A 22,191-nucleotide genomic window follows, 5' to 3' on the forward strand; every position below is an offset into this window, starting at 1 on the left:
TTGCTTTAATCCTAATTATTTTGTGTTTCCTGCTTTATTAGAAAAGGAATATATAACAAATTTATTTATTTATTTTATATTTTAATTATAATAAAAATTACAGAACTTTTAATATATTTAATAGTTTTATTCTTTCTCATATTATTTTTAAAAAAATTAAATAAATATATTATTATAAATAATTTTTAATTATATATTTATTTTAAATATGTTAATTATGAATTAATAGATTTTAATTTATTAAAAAAAATATTTTTTCATATATTTAAAACATAATATTTCATTATTTATTTTATAAATTTTAAATATAAATAAATTCTTATTATTCTTATTTTTTAAATTATTAATTTACAATATTTCATATAAATATTTAAGAAAAAATCTATTTTTCAAAAGAAAAGTATAAAAAAAGATTATAAAATATAATATTTTTAATATTCTATTGAGTAATTGGATTTTATAAGAGAAATATAACTCTTTTTATAATTTAATATATTTCTTATTAAAAAAATATATATTTAATTAAAGAAAATATTTAAATTTATTTGTTAAATTGAAAAAATATTGAAGACATAATTTATATAAAAAATTTAAATTTAAGCAAGCAAAATACTTATAAAAGAAAAAATAACAAATCTGAGGAGAGATGATTAAAAGAGGAGGTTATAATTTAAAAAACACAGTAGTTTAATCAAAATTCATTTAATTATTTTTTAATTTTTTCTAATTCCTAAAGCATTAATTATATATCATTTTTTATTGATCTCATATAAATTTTCAAATCTTATTAATCCTGTACTTATACTTTTTTAAGATCATTGTATTCTATTACTTTTTCTTAAATTTCAGCTTAAATTTAAACTAATTAATCTTTTAAAAATTAAATTCTAATATGAGAGTTATCAGTGATCATATCAATTTATGATTTATTTGTATTTATTTTTATTGGAGAAACTTAATTATTTAAATTTATTTATTTAGGAACTTATTGTTTGAGCCTAATTTATTAATTATCAAACCAATTTAAAATTTCCTATTCTTTTTTAAGTCTTTCCTTAATTCTAAACTATTAAATCCATATTTTTATATATTTCTTTATAAAAATATATTAAGCCATTTTAGAAATATAGTTTTCTTATTGTTTTTTTTGAAATATAATTTTCCATATTTTAAAAAATTTTTGTTTTTATATTTCAAGTTTATTTTATACATATTTTTTTATTCTTCTTTATAATTTTTTGTATTTATTCAATTAATTTAAAACTTTTTTTATTAACTTTTATTTTTATTTTTGCCTTTAATTTTGTATTTGAATTTCTCTTTATTTTATGTGTTTAAAATTTTTTATTAAATTAAAATATTTATAAATAATCATTTTATAATTAAAAATTAGAATCATATTGTAAAATAATTATCTTGTTTTTTAATACTTTTTTAAATAATTTATTATTTTTTTATTAAATGTAAAATTACATTTATATTTTCCTTTAATTTATTAAAACATATTTATTTCGCTTGATTATCTTAAAAGATATGCATATGAAAAACTATTTCCCTTAATTTTATTTCTGTAAATATACATTAGATTTATATTTTTTAAATACCTTTCTCTCTTTATTTTTAAAGTTAGACTTTTCCATGCATCATAGCACTTTTAAACACTTTCATTAACAAACATTTTTTTTTAATTATATTAAATATATAAAGTTTATAATATAAATTATAAAAAAAAATTTAAATATATAATAAATATATAAGATATAAATTATTTAATTTTAATTTTTAAAAAGAATTAAATATTTTCATTATTATTTTAATAAATAATATTATTTTAAATATTTTATAATGATATTTTATTTTTTCAATTCGAGAAAAAAAGTAATAATCTTAAAATAAATACATATTTTTTTAAAATGTAAATTATATATAATTAAAAAAAGCAAATTAAACTTATGTGCATAGAAAATCTATATCAATCATTTAAAGCACAAACAAAAGCAGCTCCTTTTAAAACCCAATAATCAGACTTCTATTTACTTGGGGTATCTATAGCAATAATAAAGTTTGTAGAATGTCCTGTAGTAGATAATGTGCCAGCCCTAACTGTGGTTTTATATGCAGGCATTTTATAATCTTCAGGTTTAGGCTTATACTATTCAGTAGGAATGAATTCAATAACTGGAGCTTAAGTATACATTTATCCAGGTTCACTATCATCAAGAACTCCTTTGTAACAGTCAAATTAACAACCTTCAATAAAAAGCCCAGTAATATATGCTCCATTAAGTGAATAATCTTATATTTAACTCTGGTCAACAAACTTAGTGAATTTAAATGAAAAGTTAAGTGCATCTATAGCTATTCTATTGTTTCTTGCAAAATTTTGCAAAACAGAAGTTAAGAAACCTTAAGGGAAAAAGAAAGCCGAAATCCAATAAGTTTTTTATTGAAAATCTGAAGATAACCAATTTTTGAAAAAGTCAATTCTTTTAACTAGATCTTCAAACCAAGAAGATAAAGGCTTTAATGAAGGATAAGATTTAGATTTCCACATATCTGGGATTTGATTTAATAATAAACTTTATGATAAATTATCTAGTTCTAAACTCATAACTACCTCTCCTTTTAATGCTTTTTGTAAATTTTATAAACTATTTTTGATTATTAGTAGTAGTTTATTAAAACGCTCACATTCTTGGCTTAAGCATACTTGCAAAGAGTCGATAACTTCTTATTTCTTTTGTGTTTGAGTTTCCCTTTTTAATATTGGGGGGAGTTTTTCTTCAAATATTTTACACATTTCTTCTACTAATTGATCAGCTGTCTTTTCGCCTTGACTACCTTAGGAATTTTCACGAGGTTATATTGATTATATTGTTTCTAATGCTAATTTTGATTCTTTTAGTTGAAACACTACGTTTGCATTTTCATGCATACCAAATACTTCGGGTGATTCAAATGCAGGAAAATTTTCAATAAAATTTCTTTTTTTTATTAAATATATTCTTTTTTGTATTTTTTTACTTATAAAATTGTAAATTTTATGCAGAAGGTTAATAATATGTTCCCGATTCTGAAAACTTGTAATTCTCTTTAAGTACTTCTTCTGTTACAAAATTATTTAATATTGACATTAATGTTCTTCTATCCCAATCATCAGTAACACGTCCTCCATAAGTTATTTATCCAATAACATATCTTAATGCGTCCCAAGGAATTTCTTCATTTGCTTCTAACATATCTTTTAGAATTGTTATTCCTGTATCAAGGTCTGAGTCATTAAATTCATAACGTATATTCCAGCCTAAAGGACCGAACTTTCTCCTTTCTTAGACTATTGAATGGAAAAAGGATAATGAGAAAAGAAGTTTTTTCCAAGAAGTTAATTTTGTACAATTTTCTAATCTTTCTTCGGATATTTCTCCGTAAGTTTTAAATATATTTGCTTTTATTCCTTTTGGCCTTTTTAAAAAAAAAAATGTAAATATTATATATATAAAATTAAAATATACGGTTCATTTGTCAATTTAACACTATTTTATAAAATAGAGACAGGGAAATAATCACAAGGCATAGAAGTAAGGAAGAGTCTAAATTCAGGAGAAAATTCTTAATTTTAATCATTAAAGTTAAGAATTAATTATTCCAAAGTTGGCATAAAAGATTTACCTAAATGGCAATTTTATAAAATTACCCAACTTCCATTTTTAATTCCATTTTCAATTGATTTTTATGCGATTGGCCCTTATCCTTATCCTAAAGAAATAATGGAAAGCTTTTCTTAAGAAACCTTCATATCTTTAGAAAATCTTAATAAATTCAAAAGGGGATCAGCTCCTTAAGATAAAATAAAAATAAGAGGAGTTTTAAAATCTGTATCTTTATATACTTCTTCCATAATAGCAGCTGTATTAGAAGCAAATCTTTTTCCAAGCGAATTTTCTACATAATAAGTCATTGCATATAGAGTTTTTTCCTCTCTAACTGTTTTAACAAGAAGCAATTTCTAAAACACAGTTAACTCCGCTTTATATTTAGAAGGGAATTATTATAAAAAAGGTTCTTAAGAATGAATCCATTAATTCCATTCCTTAGGTTAACTTTTAATACTAGCTATTAATAAATCAAAGCAGGGAATATGAGTACAGAGCTGGCATAAATTTTACCAAACTTTTGCGTTTAGTTGCAATTCAGGGGGCTATGGCTACGCCTTTTCCTTTAAAATTGGAGCTCCTCTACAAAATGTATGCCATTCGGGTTTAGAAATGTAATTTTCTCTTAATTATATAGCTGTACTTACAAGAAAAGAAAAAATACGTTTATGATCATTAAAAAGACCCCTACATATATTCAAATATATAGTTAGTGTAATTTGTTTTATTAGAATATCAACCCTTTCGTTTATATTTGATGATTTAGGCGAATTTTCAATAATTAAAGAGAATAATTTGTTAAAATAAGCTAATGAAAATTAATACATAGGATCAATTAAAGGTAAATCTGCGATAACGAAATATAAAATAGAGCCTCTTTAAGCTACGGATTTATATTAAGAACGTGCTTCTTCAATTTCTACTCTTTTTACTTCAGCTTCAGTAATTTTCGTTTTAACTATATCTGACGTTTTTTTTGACAGTTTCAAATTTTCAATTAATTCAACATCATCTAGTATCATACCTTTTGAACTGGTTAGTAATTCAAGAATTTTATCTTCGTTTTTCTTTAGTTGAGTTTTTCCTTATGCTATTTCAATAATTAGTAGGTTTTTTTCGAATTCGACTTATGGCATTTCTTTTTTTACAACATCACCTAGTAGTTATTCTTCTAAACCTAGTTCTGTTACTGTGAAATTTATTACGGATACCCTTATGAATATTTCAGGGAGGAAATTTGGATTTGGAATTTTTGTTTAGATGTATAAACGAAAATTATCGTCATATTCAATATTAGAATCACCTACTTTGATCATTTTTCTTCTTTTTGAATAAGTAAATTATTTCATTAATAATGGTTCTAATGATGCTTCTATTGTTTCTTCCATATCTTCTATTATTAATGGTTATCCCTATTTTTGTTTAAATAAAATTAATAAATTATAGTTTTTTTTTTACCATCCTTATACATTATTCTAAAGTTTAAAATAATTTTTCATCGTTCATTCTTAAAGCAAATAAACTATTTTCAGCTTATAAATTTTTTATCCAGCGAGAAGCTTATAATTAAGGATCAATTAAAAGAGGGAATGATCTTGAACTAAAAACTATTATGCCATTATTTATCGATACACTATCTGATGGTAAACCTTTTGCATTCCAATTTCTTATCTTTTATATTTTTTTTAAAAATTAATTTTTTTAAAAAAATAAAAAAATATATACTTAAACTGGATCTCCAAGTACATATTCTAAACTTTATTATTCACTAACAAGGATATTTAAATCTTAGCATTTCTATAGCCATTATTAAACTAATTCTTCTCTATATGTGCCTGTAAAAGGTCCATAATAAGTAACAGAAGATGCAGCTATAAATACATCTCCTATTAATAATTTAATCTATTCTCCTAAAACTCCTACAGTTTCTTTCCATCTTATTTATTCATCCGCTAAACCTGTAGATAACTCTTCAGCTCTAATAAGTCTATCTCCAATAGTTTAAATATCCTTGTCTAACCGATCTTTTTCTTATTTATTATCGTTATATTCTTTTTCAAGTTTACCTACTTTTTCTTCTACTTTTCTTAATTCAGATTGCTTGATATTTAATTCTTTATTAGCTTTTTACAATTCATTATTCATTTTTTCCACTATAGCTTTTTTAGAATTTATTTATTTATTTACATCTGTAAAATTAGCAACAGCTCTATGTTAATTATTAATTTAAAAAAAATATATAAAAAAATAAGAAAAAAGTCGATTACAAAACCCATTCACAAATCGCTTTTGCCGCAGCTTAAATAGAAGCTAATTTTTAAGGATTGAAATTTTCATTTGAAGCTATTTTATTTTTTATATTTTTCTCTACTTTAGGCGAAATGCTATAAACATCCAAATTTTTCATTCTAGAAACTAAATTAGGATCTGCTAATAATTTTTTTATGCTATCCCAATCTTATTTTTCATCAAAAAGACAACATACACATTATAAAGTGAATAAAACAAGTTCATTAGGATTATTATTGGCTTTAATTTCTGAAATAACCTTTCTATCTAAAATATTTAAAGCTTCATTAGCCGCTGCAAGCATAGGAAGTGCTGCTTACAAAACTTTATCAGCTTCAAATTTCATTTCTCGAATTTCTTAAGCTTTTTCATTAACTTGAACTTCCTCTTCTTTAACAACGGTTCTAACTTTATTAGCTTCGTAACTATCAATTTCTAACTTTTTAATAAGTTCATCTTATTCAATAGTTTTTCTTTACAAAACAGGTTTAAGTTCGGTAAGCTTTTCTTTTAGTTCAGCAATAATATCGTTTGCTTCCTTTAATTTAAAAAGACCATTAGATAGTTTATTTTTTTAAGACTCCATTTATTCCTGCTTATTTTTTAATAATTCTTTATATCCTTCAATTAAATCAATATAACTTTTCGGCGTTATATAAACTCTTCTTCTTAAGTTTTTAAAAAAGTTCTATGTTTATAATTCTACACTTTAATGCACAAATACACAACTTAACGCAAGGCTTTTCTTAACTTCTTTTGTCATACCTTCAAATTCTAGATTTTACAAAAACATATCTGCAACAGTAAACAAAGCTTCCTCAGGCCAAGGGTTCAACCAATCAATTGTACAGCAATTTATTATTGATGGGAACATACGCATACGTACCCTTAAAGCATTTCCCACAGGAGATAAAGCTAATACGATATGTAATTAGCTTCTCACTCTTTCTACAAAGTATTAATATGTATCGGATACTTTATTATCTTTTATTTCTTGCTAGATTAATTAGTTTATTTCCTCTATTTCATCTTTTTACAACATATTGGGAACTTCTCCACTATTTAATAAGTTATTTACATCTTCCAAGAAACTTTCTTGTAAAATTTATGTATCTGAAAATAAAAATGTAACTCTCTATTATTATTTTTTTAATTTATTAAAAAAAAATAATTAAAATAAATTTTACTTTATTGTAAACACCTGCTTTTTTCATCATTCTAAGCAAATCTTCTTTAAATTCTTTTTTTCCATAAGTTTTTTTCGATTCTATAGTATCTAACTAGCATCCTGCTAAAGCTGAAGCCATTATTGTCAAACTTTTTTTTCCCGAACCACCAACTCCTACAAGCATAAAATGTCCTCTTTACAAGGACAAAACTCTAGCAATTCTAGACATATGCTCAACTGCATCTCTAAACAAAACTAGATTAAGTTTAGTTTCTTCCATCATATAATCTTTAATTATAGAAGTTAGCTTTTAGAAATCTTTAACTTCTTCATACACTTTATCCTCTTATTCTATTCCTTTTTTAATAAAATCACTAAAAATAAGTGGTGTTTCTGAAAAGAAAATTTATTCTTTTTTCCAATCAACCTTGAAATTAATAAATAGTTATTTTTGAATTGTATCCATGAACCATCCTCTATCTTCCTCATTTATAAGTCTGTCATAAAAAACTCTACTCGCTTCATGAATCCAAAGTTTTACTAAATTATCTACAGAAGATATTATTTAAGGTTTTGCCAAAAGTAATCCTTAGAAAACTTTTGAAACATCTCTCAAATTGAACACATAATGCTATTTTGCTGGAGTAGGTAATAGTTATTCTGATATGTATTAATAAATATTTAGGGTAGCATCAACTACGCTTCTATTTTCTCCTAATTCAATAATTTCTTTTCTAAATCTTTTCACTTTTAAGAATTTACAAAAAATACTATTAAAAATATGTGTTAAAGACGCTATTTAATTATCTGGAACTGTCATAATATTAAAATGTCTTGTAAATCTTTAACTTAACACACTTCTACCGCCTCCAGGAGGTGCTGCAGCAGCAATAAGAACAGTTTAATCAATTTCTTTCCACAATAAAGATTTTCTATCATAAAATCCTTTATAATCTTAGTATTACCTAAGAAGTTCTATTGGTGGTTGTGCTCCGTAAATTTCTACAGAAGGCATATTTATATCATCTACGAAAACTACTAAAATACGTCCAGGTGGAGGCATAAGTATTTATTTTTTATTTTTTCTTTATGTTTACAGTTTTCCTTCTATTTATCCTTAAGTAGCTAAACTTCCTGTTTTAGCTGAAAAAGTAAGTTCACATGTAGCAATAAAATTCTATTCTTTCATTTAATTAAGTGTACTATTTACAATATTAGTTTTTCCAGTTCCAGTCATTCCAGTAAGAAAAACTGGTAGTAGTAAACTAATATATTTATCCAAAAACCATGAGTAGCAAGTAGTATCCGAAGTAGGAACTACGAGTTAAAAATAGGACATTTCAGGTGAATAATTAAACTAAGGAATTATTTCTTCCCAATGAACGAATTCCCCTTCAGGTTTCGAAAAAGTAAAATAATGATCAAATATATTTCCTCTAGGAAGTGCTTCTGGTGAGAAATATTCATTTAAACAATCTATAAACTCTTTCACATTATTACTAACTAAAGTAGACCCTATTCCCCATGAAAGAGCCCAAGCAAGAATTTTTTCAAGGGCTTTTTTAGAATTTTCTTATTTTAAAGAATTATTTGCATTTTAATCTAATTGTAATATAATTTTAAGATTCTTGCAAGAAGCAATCGCTATATTAGCCTCAACTATAGGAATAGTTTAATTTAATTTCTTTTTTTTCATAAAACTTACAATTTTTTTAAATTATCCCAAAAAAGAACTCTTAACAAAATCTCTATGGACTTCAAGTATTGGATAAATTTCCTTTTAAAAATAACTATCGACAATAGCATCTAATCCAACAACATCTTCATCAATATAAACCATTCCACATCTACTAACAGTAGCAGGTGAAGCCACAGCTAAATCTTGTACTTCAAAAAGCATTCTCATCTAAGGTTTAAGCTTTATTCTTTCACCATTTGACAAACATAAAGTCATTGAATCATCAAGTACAGTGTTCATATTTTCAATCCACAAAGCATCTACAGGTCCATCAAAAAGTACCCATTTTTTATCTTAATTATCAATATTTACATATTCTCGAATCAACGTAGAAGCCAAACCATCTGTCCAGCTTTATGAAAGAGGATCGAAATCTCCATAAAGTTCTTCCATGGAAATAGATTTAGGATTAAGTATTGACAATAAAATATTTTAAAAATCAGAGTGTGTATTTAGTGCTTTTTCGTTTTTTCTCTAATTTTCTAGTTCAAATGACAGTATGATTATTTCAAAATTTATATACATTATGATTTTCCACTCATAGTAGGGCCTACTATCATAACTCCGAATCTAACTTTCAACGTTTCATGGAATTAAAGGACTTTTTCGATAAAGCTAGGTATGAAAGTTAAACTTTCTTAATTTATTCTATATTTAATTACTTCTTCTAACTAATTATCTTACATAGCTGGAATATCTAACCCAGGAAATAAATCCTAAACAATGGCATTAAATAAAGGAATATCAAAACTCAAAAACTTCGGAACGTTGGAATCTCTCATAGATCTAATTAAAACGATTTCTTCTGAAATATCCGGTTCTGCCCTTTTTAAAGCTCCTGCCATAACTAAAACACTTTTCACAGCTCTCATACCAAAATCATAATGATCTTATTAAGAAAGTTATTCAGAACTCAAAGTATATAATTTAGTCATTTTACTTGACAATCCTTTTGCATTGGAAAAACCTTCTGCGAAAAGCATGATTTCAGCAATTAAAGTATAATCAGGAACCATCATAGCCACTGGTCTGAATAAAATTTTTAGATTATCAGGAAGCTCAGTTCTTCCAGCATAACCAGGATTCATTGTAGTGAAAATTCCCATATCAGCAGTTGACCCTAAAGTAACATTTTTTCCAAAAAAGTTGAATATTCTTTCTCCTGTATGAGCTAATTTTAAATGAGCTTCTCTAATGGTCAACACTTATTAAGCAATAACGGAAAGAACTTCAATGTTGATTCTATTAAATTCATCTAAACATGTCCAAGAACCTGTATATTATAAACCCATGAAAAGCTTTTCCATCATTTTTACATTTACTTGGTCTGAGCAATTAAATACTATACAATATTTGCCTAAAGATTTGGCTAAATCTTTACATGATTCTGTTTTTCCTGTACCTGCTGGTCCAGCTGGTGCTGCACCTAACTTAATTCCTAAAGCACCTGTTATTGTCATCCAGCATCTATCTGTAAGAGGAGTTATTACAAGACGAGATTATGCTCCGATATATTCATAGCCGTAAGGAAGTTTTGCGTTTACTTGTTTGCAAAATATTTAGTCTTCTTCAACGTAAAAACGAAGCTATTGTTACCAACGAAACTCTGTTACATTCTCTACTCCTTGCTAAGCTAATTCTTCGATTATATCACGATAATGAACATCTTATACAGCTAATGCTGATAATGTCTTTCTTTGTAAATCAGTTAATTATCCACGGATTAATTCTGTTAATTCTTCCAATTATGCTTTTTATTTTTTAAAAATATTAATATATGTAATTTTTATGATATTTTTTTAATATTTACATATATTTCCTTCTAGCCAATCATATAAATCGCCATTAGAATCGCCTGATAGATAATTTTCTTCAGTTATTTTAGTCCAATAAACAGCATCAAGTACTAATACAACTTAAGAAGGAAATGAAATGACCCATTATTATCTAACAGTATTTTCATCTTCATACTTAATTAAAGCTTATCTAATTACACTCTTAAGTGAATGTTTCATCGAATCTTCTAAATCTTTAAACCATCCTTCCACTTCTTCACCTCTTGCTTGGTAATTTTTCAAAGCAACTCTCTCGTTTTCTGCAGAAATCATAGCTCTAAAAAAATATAAAAAAAAATTAATTAAAATAAAATGTCTTTTTCATAATAAAATTTTTAAAAAATTAAAAAATTTTTTAAACGAATAGATATTTATTATGTATCATTATAAATAGAAAGAAAAATAAAAAAATTTAATAAATAATTAATGGAAAATTATTAAATACTAAAAAAAAATATATTATATTTATAAAATTACGTGGCAGTGTCCTAATAATCAAAATCTAATTTGACAATATTTTCAAAGCATTTTCTTAAATGAGGAATAACTGACTTAAGATTTTTGGCTTAAGAAAGTATTTCCAAAAGTTCATCATTAGACAAAAAGAAGAATCTTTAAAAAACTTCTCTTTTCCTTTCTAAAAGTTCATCAAGTGCTTTCTAAATGACTTCAAAAGTTATATTATTATTTTTCAACATATTATAATGGCTTCTACTCTTATAATCATCAGCCAATTTCTTCGCATTACTATTATCTTTTAATTACTTCATTAATCTTTTCCAATTTGCATCTGCTGCATTGAATATTTTGGCTTCTTTTGGCATCATTTTTGTTGCATAAGGAGATGTTAATATAGGTTCTAAATACAGCCAATTTCTTTAATGTACATACCATTCGTCTAATAACTCTTATAGATATCTAAAAAGTTTCTATTATTCGTCTACTCTGTCGAATATTCTTCCTACAAACCTTGAGGCTAAAATATTATTTACAGTTAGTAAAGTATCATCCAGTTTAGAAATTAAATCTTCGTTATTTCCCAAAATATAAGCATCGTTCTTGTCTTTATATTACTAAACCTAAATTTAAAAAGAAGGCCATAAATGTTCAACATGAGCTACCATTTTTTTCAATTCAATTTCTTTCGCTGCTTTTAAAGCTATTTCTGCTATTTTGTCTTTATAATTTACTATATCATTATCGATTATCCACCCAATAGTATATTAGGGATCGTTTATATCATGAAAATAGACTAACTTTGGAGATTATTCAAAAATAGATGATTATTTTAATAATTCATTTTAACCTCTTAATAATGATCTTATTTCTTCCCATGGTTATTCTGTAGCTGTTAAAGCAGGGTCTTTTAAAGAATGAAGTAATTAAAGAAAAATTTTAAAATCTTCCAATTCTTTTTTAAATAATCTAGCTACATCGTTTGTTTCTAATTCTTTAGCGCAATTATTTGCTATTTTTGAAAGTTTTTCAACTATGTCTTATATTTCTTCCAAGTCAGCTTCTTAGAATTATTGAGAACTCCATTTTTAAATACTTTCTTTCCATTACTTTTTTCCAGTCCATAATTTTTCTATAACTTTAAATTCTTTTGAAAATTATTCTAATTTTTCAAATTAAGTTAATTCTATTTACATTGCAAATTAAAATTCGTTTATTTTTTTACTCTATTTTTCTATATCAACCAATTTTAAACCTATTTCCAGAATTTGTTTACATGTTTCTGCTATTGGAGCTTCAATTTTAGCATAATCAATTTAAGAAAGGTGCTCTTCTAAGTCTTTTAAATCTTCCTTTATTCCAGGAACCATTGAATCTAGTTATTTTTGAAATTTTTTCAAGTTTTACTCTGCCAAATCTTATGCATCTTGTATTTTTTGCCTTAAAGTTTATATTTAGGTAGCTGCTTCTTTAACTTTAACCTTATACATTTCTGGCAATTTAATTTTGAATTCTTCCAAAAGGAAAAAAAGTTCTTAAATCTCGCTATTTTCTGAAGTCATTTCTTCTAATTTGTTAGCAATAGTATTTACATTTTCGTTATGTTGAATAAACTGATCAACATTCACAGGTGCTATTGCTATTCTTTAATTATCTTAATGTAATTTTATATAAAATTTAGAAGCTTTTTTAAATAAAAGTTCAGGAAGCATTTTTGTTAATTCATTAAGGCAATTTATTGATACATTTTTTATTTTATCTTTTAATTTTGAATTATCGAAAAATATTAATCCTAATTCTTTATTAGGTTCTATTGCTTGAAGTCGGGAATCTTAATCTCTAAATTCTTAAATCATTTCTTTAAATTTCGCATTTTCATATTCTTCTACTTTATCCCATTATATAGAGTTATTTTCATGATAAATGTGTAAAAACTCAATTAAGAAATTTGCATATTTTTCTACAAAATCAAAAGAATATCCCAGCACTTCCCCAATTTCAAATTAGCTTTATCTAAACAACTAATCTTGAGTAATAATGGAATATAAATCAATGCTATCTTCATCTTCTTTATTCTAATTATTATCTTCAACTTTTATAAATTCCCTTAATTCTTCTAAATTTACTAACTATTTGTGTTTTTGGCAAATTCTTTAAATACTTTTGGACACAATTTCTTCAAAAATACTTTTTAGAATTTCCTTATCAGGTAAAAATCTCAAGTAAACATTATCAAAATAAGCTTCAATCACAATCATAGATGACAATGAAGAATACCTTTCTCCGTGTTTTTCACTATGATCTTTTAAATATTTAATAATTGATTAAGTCGAATTATTCATCATTGAAATTTTTGAATCTACAATAAGATAGTCTACTAATCTAACAAATTTATTTAATCTTTTGTAATGAGTCCTTATTGTGGCTTCTTACGTATAAGGCATTTCCTTTCCTGTTTCATCTCCGACTAATAAAGGTGCTTTTTCTTTTATTTCATCCTCTTCGTTTTAGTCACTAAAAGGAATTCTGTTTTCTTCTTTGAAAGATTATAATGATCTTTTGCAATTTTGGACCACTAAATCTTTTATTTCACTTTCCATTCTTTCAAAGCTAAAATCAGTGTTTGATAATCGGAAGGCTTCTTACGTTTTTTTGAATTCCTCATATCTCTAGGCACTTGATATATTCATATCCATATATCTAAAATCTTAACTTTCCAAGCACAAACCTCTAATTTCTAATATAGCAGGTTATAAATTTCTATCTACAGCAAATAATTATTATTAAAGTACATTTGAACATTCTCTCATCATATTTCTTCTCATTAATTTTTTCCAAATCTAGAAATTCTTCCAAATTTTATATTATTTGAAAAATAAAATCTGCTTCAGTTTATGAAACATCATTGATTCGCGCTCCCATTCTTCAATGGTTTTGAATTCCGCCTCATTATCAATAAAATGAGTTATACCTCTAACTGAAATAGTCATATATTCTCTTGGATTTCTTTAATTAAAATCTACTATTTTAAAATCATAAGGATTCGATTATCTATTTAAATAGCAAAATTCGTCAGCAATTTCAGGATCAGTTCTAATTAAATGAATGAAATCCATAGGAGTAATATAATCTTATACAATGTTATTACTGTTATTTATAAATGTTTTGTCGGTTTTTTTTCCTTTAATACTTATACTATTATTATTTATTGTTCGGCTATTTTTTCTCTTTTTTTATTATATTACAGAATCTTTCACTACTGTTGAATTATTTCCTAAATCGTCTAATATTCGTTAGGCATTTAATGAAAGTTATGTTTTACTTATCATTTCTATTTTTTTTAGATATTATCTATTTGCATTTGAATTTGTATTTGTATTATTAGTATTGTATGGGGTTTGTTAATATGTCTATTGATGATGTATTTATCTTCGACACTGATAAGCCAGAATATATTTAATCAGAATAATTTAAGCTATGTTTTGATGTATTTAATAATATTTTTCCATCATAAAATACTACTGGAAATGATTTTTAAACTTACAATGGAGGTAATTTGTTTAATTTCACGATTTAGGTATTAACTCGTTAATTTAATTGTTTGTATTTTATTCTTACTTTGGTATGCGTTTATATAAACGCTTTTAATAATTGGAATTTCATATGTGGATCATTTTCCATTTTTATTTTTTTAAAAAATTATATATAAATATTTTTTATTTTTTATTTTTAAAAAATAATGTACTTAATATTATTTATATATGTATATTAACATAAACAGTTTCAAATAAATTAAATTATATTATTTGAATTAAATAACAAAATATGTTGATGCATTAATATGGAATCAAAAAATAAATATTATTTTTTATAAATAAAAAAAACTTAATATATATATTTATTGATTTTAAATTACATAATATTTAATTTAATTTAAGATAAATAAATATATTAAAAAAATTATGAACAAATATTTAATAAAAATATATATATATTTTAATTTTGATGTTAATTTTTTTATTATTTAGAAAAATTACTTAATAATTTATATTTAATTAAGATAAATGAAAATATTAAAATAAAGATAAACTAATATATATTTATAAAAAAGATATAATTTTGTTTATTAAATATTAGTTAATTATTAAAAAATATATTTTTATAAAAAATATATTATGTTAAAATAAGAAATACTGTCATTTTAGTTTTAATAATATGATTTATTATTTATCTTTAAGTTATTAATCCATTATAATAATATAAATAATTTTATAATAACATTATACTTTTAATTTTAATTTTTATTTTTATTTTTTTTATATTTTTATTTAATAAATGTATTAGATTTTTTATATTTTAAATATATTTTTTATATATTATTTAGGAACTTTAAAAATATTTTCCACGCTTATATCTTATATAAAATATAATCATTTTTTAAAGGGATTTTAAATTTTTGTAAATTTAATAATATCAATTTTTCTGACTTTTTAATATCATCTACTAAATTTTCGTACTTTAAATTTAATATAATGTAATTCAATTTTATTTAATGTTGGAATTACAATTATTATAAACATGAATCAAAAATATTTATTTTAAATAAAAAAAAAAAAAAAAATTAATTTATTAAAATATATTTTATTTATTAACATTTATTTAAATATTTATAATTAATCTATTATAATTATTTTTAAAAAATATCTTTTATACAAATATATGTGAAATTTTATTAAATTTTTTTTTTTATTATTTATGAAATCCAATGTTTTTAATATATTATATTTACAATATTTAAATTTAAAATTTATAATAGTAACCTTTCTTTTATTTTTATTTTTAATATTAGTATTATAAAAATAAATTCTTATTAGTTTATATTTATATTATCTGAATTTTATTATGGTATTTATTCAATATTATTATAATTATAAAAACTTTAAATTAAAATATTATATTAAAAAAAAATATTTTTATTTTATTTATTTTTATTATAAATTAAGAATAAATATAAAAAAGAAATTTAAGTTAAATATAAATATTAGTTTTTATAACTTAATAATGTTTTTAATATTATATATTATTTATATTCATTTTTTTTTAAATTACATATTATTACGATTATATTTATATTACATTTTTCATTCTTATTCAATTATATTAGTACAATTAGTTTTAGCTGAAACAATTTTTTATTAATTTTCTTTTATTTCCTCCAGTATTTTTTTTATGTATAAATCTTTTTCTCCAATATTAACCTTTTATGATTCTAATGTTTAAAACTAAGTAACAATAGTATTCTAATTAATTTTAGCATTTCCTAAACTTTTAGCAACAAATACTGTTTCAACAATTTTTTGAGAATTTTTGGAAATATTATTATTATTTATAGTAGAATTAAAATAATCAAAATTCATAGTACTTAACTAAAGTTATTTAGAAGACGTTCTATTAAAAGAGTTTAAAGTAAGTTTATTAATATTTATATTTTATTAATTATTTTTTAATTGTATATTTTATGAAGGAATCTAATTAAAATTACATAAAATTTATTATTATTCTTAACATAAATTTTAATTTTTGAAATCATTTTTATTATAATGAAATTTCAGCTCAAATTCTTTTCTCAAATAAAAAATACTTGTTTCCTAAAAAAAATTTTTCAAAAAATTTCTTAATTTATAAGAGTACTAATCATTTATCATTTATAATAATTCATCTATTTTTTCTACTTGTATCGATTGTTATTATATACAATACTCCGTAAAATCTTCAAAAGTACCTATTTCTAATAAGCAAATTCCTAAACAAAAAACGTCTTATTATAACGGATCTTAATATTTTTTTATATATTAATAAATCGAAATTTCTTCGCTTTATATTATTTAATTTATTTTTAAAATATCATCCATTCTAAAATTTTAAGCTAATTTTATTTATTTTTGTTCTGTAATATAAATGTTTTTAGTTAAATGTTTCCATGAAAAACTTAATTTGTTTACAAAGAGCATAATGCATTTATAAGCTATTTTATTATTTCTAAAAATTCTGTTTCAGTATATTTTTATTAACTTCTAAGAATTTATATTTCTTATGCTATTGTTTAAGTATAGTATTCATAAAAAACATGAAGTTTTTAGAATTCAGAGCATATTGTATTTTTATTTTAAATTTTAAAATCTATTAAATTTTACAAATTTTAATTATTAGAATTTTTTATTGCCTCATAAAGAGATATTTATTCTTTCAAAGATTGCTAATCAGAAAAAAATTGTATAATTTATATTATTTGATTATTTGTTTCTGGATTTTTAAATAATTTACAATTAGGATATTTTAGACTATTTTATGTTTCTTTATAATTTTAAAATCCTTGTATAGAACAATAATTTTAATTTGATTGAGTATTACCCATTTATTTATCTTCTTATTATTATTAATTTTTTATTTAATTTAATAATTATATTTTAATTTTTATTTTCTTATTATTTATTATAAATATATTAATTATAATTATAATTTTTATTGTTTATAATATGATTTAAAACTTTTTTTTAATAATTAAATTAGAATATTTTTTTTTAATTTAAAAAAAATTTGATAAATAACAAATAAAACTTTAAATGAAGTTTAGATAAAAATGTATCTATATCTTAAATATTTAAAACTAAAAACATATTAAAATTATATTCGATAGAATTTTAAATTTAATTAACAAATTTTATTACTATTGTTTGATAGAAGTCTATTATGTTTCTGTATTTTTCCATGTTTATGATATTTAATCTCTATTTTGTTAATATGTTTCACTATTTCATATTATTAATCATAAATGGAGATGCCGTCAGGACATAAAAGTCCTTATTGTAAATTTATAATAAAAGTATTATTAGAGTGAATAATATTTAAGAATTATATAAATAATTATTTTTAAATATATTTTGATTTTTTTTAATTAAAATTTTGTTATTTTACCATATATTTTTTATATTATATTTTATTTTTAAATAAATAAATTGATATTAATTTTTTTTTATATTTTTATAAAGTTTGTATGTTAAACACTAAAAAAAAAATTATGATTAATTTATTTTTAATTATAATCTAATATTTATAATATATTATATTTTCTATTTCTAATAATTTTATTTCTTTTTTAATTTAAGATATATTTTAATATATTTGATTTATTCCTATCTTTAACACTTTGGATTTAAATATATATAAGTATTATAGTTGTTTTGTTATTTTATTTAATATACAGAATAACTCTAAAAAATAATGTTTTAAAATCTTTACATTTTTCTCATAATTACTAATTTAGTTCTAAAAATTAAAAAATTATTTTCTTTCTATTTTTTTTTTAAAAAAATGTATATTTATTTATTTTTCAAAAGGGTTGTTTATTTTTTATATATAATTTATGATTTTAGTTTATATTGATAAATTTACATTGAATTAAGTAAAGCTTAATTAGTTTGTAATTTTTTAACTATTTTTAATTGAAAAAAGAAAATCAATATCAATGTTTATCTTTAAAAAGTTATAATTATAATTTGTTTTGAAAATTTCGAAAATTATTTCGATTAAAATTCATACATATGTATATATATATAGACATAATATATATATATATATATATATTTTGAATTAATATTTTAAATGAACTACTTTTAAAATCATATTTTTTAAAAAAAATAAAACAATATTTTTTGTATCTTAGTTCATTTAGATTAAATATTTTTATATTGATTATTTATTTAATTATTAAAACATTAAATTTTTATCGGGGATAAACAATATACGAAATATTATTTTTATTTATAAAATGAGTTTAATTTGTTATTGTATATAATTTTTTGTTTAAAATCTTAATTTTAAAAAATTATGATTCATCATATTCAAATTAAATTGCAGTAATTTGAAAATATGGAGAAGTTATTTAATTTTTTAAAATTTTTGGTTTATATTTTGATATCTTTAATTTTAACTTTTTTATTTAAATCAGTTATTTTACTCTAAAAAAATAATGTTTATATTATTTTTATTTATATTAAATTAGTTTTTTTAAAAATAATTATTATATTAAGCAAATAATATTTCTAATAAAGAATATGGTTTATTATTAAAAAAATACAAACATTTTGTTTTATATTATATTTATAATAAATATATCAATTTTTATTTGTTAAAAACTTTTAAATTTAAAGAAAATATTTTTTAGATATTAAAAATGGTAAATATAATAAATAAATATAAATTAAGTTTTAAATATATTATAATAACTTAAAATCAATAAATTATTTAAACTATCAATTTAGTTAATACCCAAAACTTAATTAAAAAGTAAATTAGAATTTTTTTTTAATTATAATCCATAATGTTAATGGTTTAGAAAAATATTATTTAAATTATCAACTTAGTTAAGAAATATATCTTTTAATAATGCCCAAAACTTAATTAAAAAGTAAAATAGAATCTTGATTAGAATCCATAATGTTAATGGATTAATTGTATAGAACAAATTATCTATATAAGTTATATTAATTAATAATAAAATTCCAAAAATATTATTCTTTAACAGGTTTAGTCATCATTCTCCTATGATATATATTTTCCAAAGAGGCGTCTAAGAAAATTCTTACGTCACAAATATCAATTATTTATTAATTATTAAATAATTAAAAACCATCAAGCAAAATAACTTTAAAATCGTTATTTATTATTTAACTTTAAATATCAGAAATGAATGATTCCCAATTTATTGCTTCTTTACATTCTGCATTTCCATTTAAAACATTAATTATTTTTTCATAATCGAAATATTAATCTTAACAAAGATATTTTGATCCAAAATATATTTACAAATAAGAGCATAATATTCCTTTTCCTGAACGTGTGGAACCCGAAATACCTATTACAAGCGGTTTATTTGAATACGTGTTTACATTTTTTTTTTAATTTTATTTTTGCTAATTTAACTTAATTAACATTTTAAGTTTCTTAATATTAAAAATCATAGAATTCTAAAGAAAATTCATCATTTTAAAATTAAAAATTTTTTTAAATATAATCGTATATACATTAAATATTAATAATGTTATCTTATAAATTAATAATTGTATATAATTAGCTCGAAGGGTCATTTTTTTAACTTAAGATAATAATATTTTTATTATATTAGTATTTTTTTATTTCTAAAAATTCTTAAATGTTAGATTTTAAGATTTTTTGTTCTTCAGAAATGATTTCACTTTTATTCAAATCTTATTATATTTTAATAAATTCTTCTATATACTCTAAATTTAATTTTATGTTTTGCATATCTTATCTTAATGTTTCTTTGAATTATTCGATTTTTTAAATATCAAATTTTTGTGCTGTTACGTAAGGAATTACGTCATCTAAATATTCAATAGTTTTCTGAAATGAATTTGAATTTTCATTATTGTTTAAAAGGTTTATTATACTTGTAAAAATTCGGGTATATCTTTGTAAATATTTACGTATAAATATTAAATTATTTTTTTATATCTTTTATAAAAACTCATTTTTTTCATTTTCTAATATATTATTTAATATATTTAATTATATTTTTTATAAGTATATCATGTAGTTATTTATTGATTAAATATTTTCTAATTAAGGAAGAAGCTCATTTATTAATATATAAAGCTAAAAATGGCTTTCAGTTAACTTTTGTGTATATATTTTAGGATTTGAATTATAATTTAAAGATATGTAAAATTCGTTATTTTATAGTTAATTCATTTTATATTTTTCTTTTCAATATTGTATATTATTTACTATTTTTTTTTTTTATTTTATTGTTTTTAAAAAAAATATATATAATCACTTAGTTTTTTCGTTTACAATAAAAACTTTAATTACTATCACTATTTATAATTAATAATAACTTTTAAATTATAATATTATTTTCTATATGTAAAAAAAAATAACGAAAGAAGAGTATTTTTTAAAAGGGTAATTAGAATTCTATATATTTAATTAAATGTATTTTATTAATTGAATTTTTATTAATTTATAGTATTATATTGAATTTTAATAATTTATCAAAATGATATGTAATAATATTATAATAAATAATTTATTTATTAAAATATATTAAACTTAGGTTTTTTAACAATAATAATTTTATAATTAAAAAGTTAATTAATTATAATATCTAATAAATAATTTAATTTTTCAATTAATATTATTTGTTATATTTTCAGGACATTTTTTAAAATTTGAATTTAATATTTATTTATTGTTTTATAAATAAATTTATTAAAATTTAAACAATAAAAAACATATATTAAATAACAATAATATAATAAGTGAATATAAGAAATTATATCACTATCTATATATTTATTTATAGATTATTAAAAATATTTATTTTTAATTAAATAATGTTTTAAATTAATAATTATATACTTAATATGTTAATTTGTATTTATAAAAAATATTTTGTCATCATAATATATAATAGAAAAATAATTTAGTATTTAGTATTAAATATTATATATATATTTATAGTTTTTATATAAATTTTAATTTAATTTTTTTTTTTCTTATGTAATATTTTTAAATTTATAATTATATTTCTTTGTTTAAAATCAATCTAATTTAATAAAATTATTTTTCATTTAAATTTATAATATATAATTCTATTTCTATTATTATTTTATATCGATAAAATAGTCTAATTTATTTTTTTATTATTTTAATTTTACATAGCTAAATTCAATATGCCTTCTTCAACTATACAGATTTTTCATTTATATAAAAATTTAAACTAATTTTTTTTTATTATTTTTGTTTTAATATTTTAAAATAACATTAAAGATTTTTATTAGAAAATAAAAAAATATAAAATATAAAAATCTCTATATAATTAAAAGTCATTAAGGATAAAAATTTATAATTAAAGAAAATTATTTAAATAGTTAAAATAGAAGAATTTTTTAAAAAATTTATAAATCACTTAATAATTGTTTAAGAATAATGTGTCTTTTTATGCAATTGATTTTAAGCTAGTGTGTAAAT

General features: G+C 20.8%; 1 protein-coding gene across 1 annotated transcript, besides 11 other annotated features; it reads right to left on the minus strand. All coding sequences in view use genetic code 6, as the record gives it.

The window, feature by feature from the left end:
• Positions 1–230: 230 nt before the first annotated feature.
• Positions 231–281: a microsatellite.
• Positions 245–290: a microsatellite.
• A 1,682-nt stretch (positions 291–1,972) lies between these two features.
• Positions 1,973–14,468, minus strand: IMG5_115030 (hypothetical protein; the record flags this gene model as incomplete). The annotated part of the gene is made up of 13 exons (XM_004034681.1): positions 1,973–2,984; positions 3,025–3,462; positions 3,513–5,065; positions 5,112–5,324; positions 5,379–5,862; positions 5,921–7,077; positions 7,130–9,322; positions 9,511–10,598; positions 10,659–10,960; positions 11,161–12,286; positions 12,416–12,783; positions 13,417–14,320; positions 14,462–14,468. 13 exons carry the CDS (start codon positions 14,466–14,468, stop codon positions 1,973–1,975), a joined length of 10,845 nt encoding a protein of 3,614 aa, XP_004034729.1.
• An 815-nt stretch (positions 14,469–15,283) lies between these two features.
• Positions 15,284–15,323: a microsatellite.
• A 102-nt stretch (positions 15,324–15,425) lies between these two features.
• Positions 15,426–15,469: a microsatellite.
• Positions 15,438–15,469: a microsatellite.
• A 2,100-nt stretch (positions 15,470–17,569) lies between these two features.
• Positions 17,570–17,666: a microsatellite.
• A 396-nt stretch (positions 17,667–18,062) lies between these two features.
• Positions 18,063–18,112: a microsatellite.
• Positions 18,113–18,247: 135 nt separating this feature from the next.
• Positions 18,248–18,290: a microsatellite.
• A 448-nt stretch (positions 18,291–18,738) lies between these two features.
• Positions 18,739–18,783: a microsatellite.
• Positions 18,784–21,159: 2,376 nt separating this feature from the next.
• Positions 21,160–21,213: a microsatellite.
• Positions 21,165–21,224: a microsatellite.
• The last annotated feature ends 967 nt before the right edge of the window (positions 21,225–22,191 follow it).

The sequence above is a fragment of the Ichthyophthirius multifiliis genome (genome assembly GCF_000220395.1).
Source record: "Ichthyophthirius multifiliis unplaced genomic scaffold scaff_1120509250937, whole genome shotgun sequence".
In the NCBI taxonomy this organism is placed as follows: Eukaryota; Ciliophora; class Oligohymenophorea; order Hymenostomatida; genus Ichthyophthirius; species Ichthyophthirius multifiliis.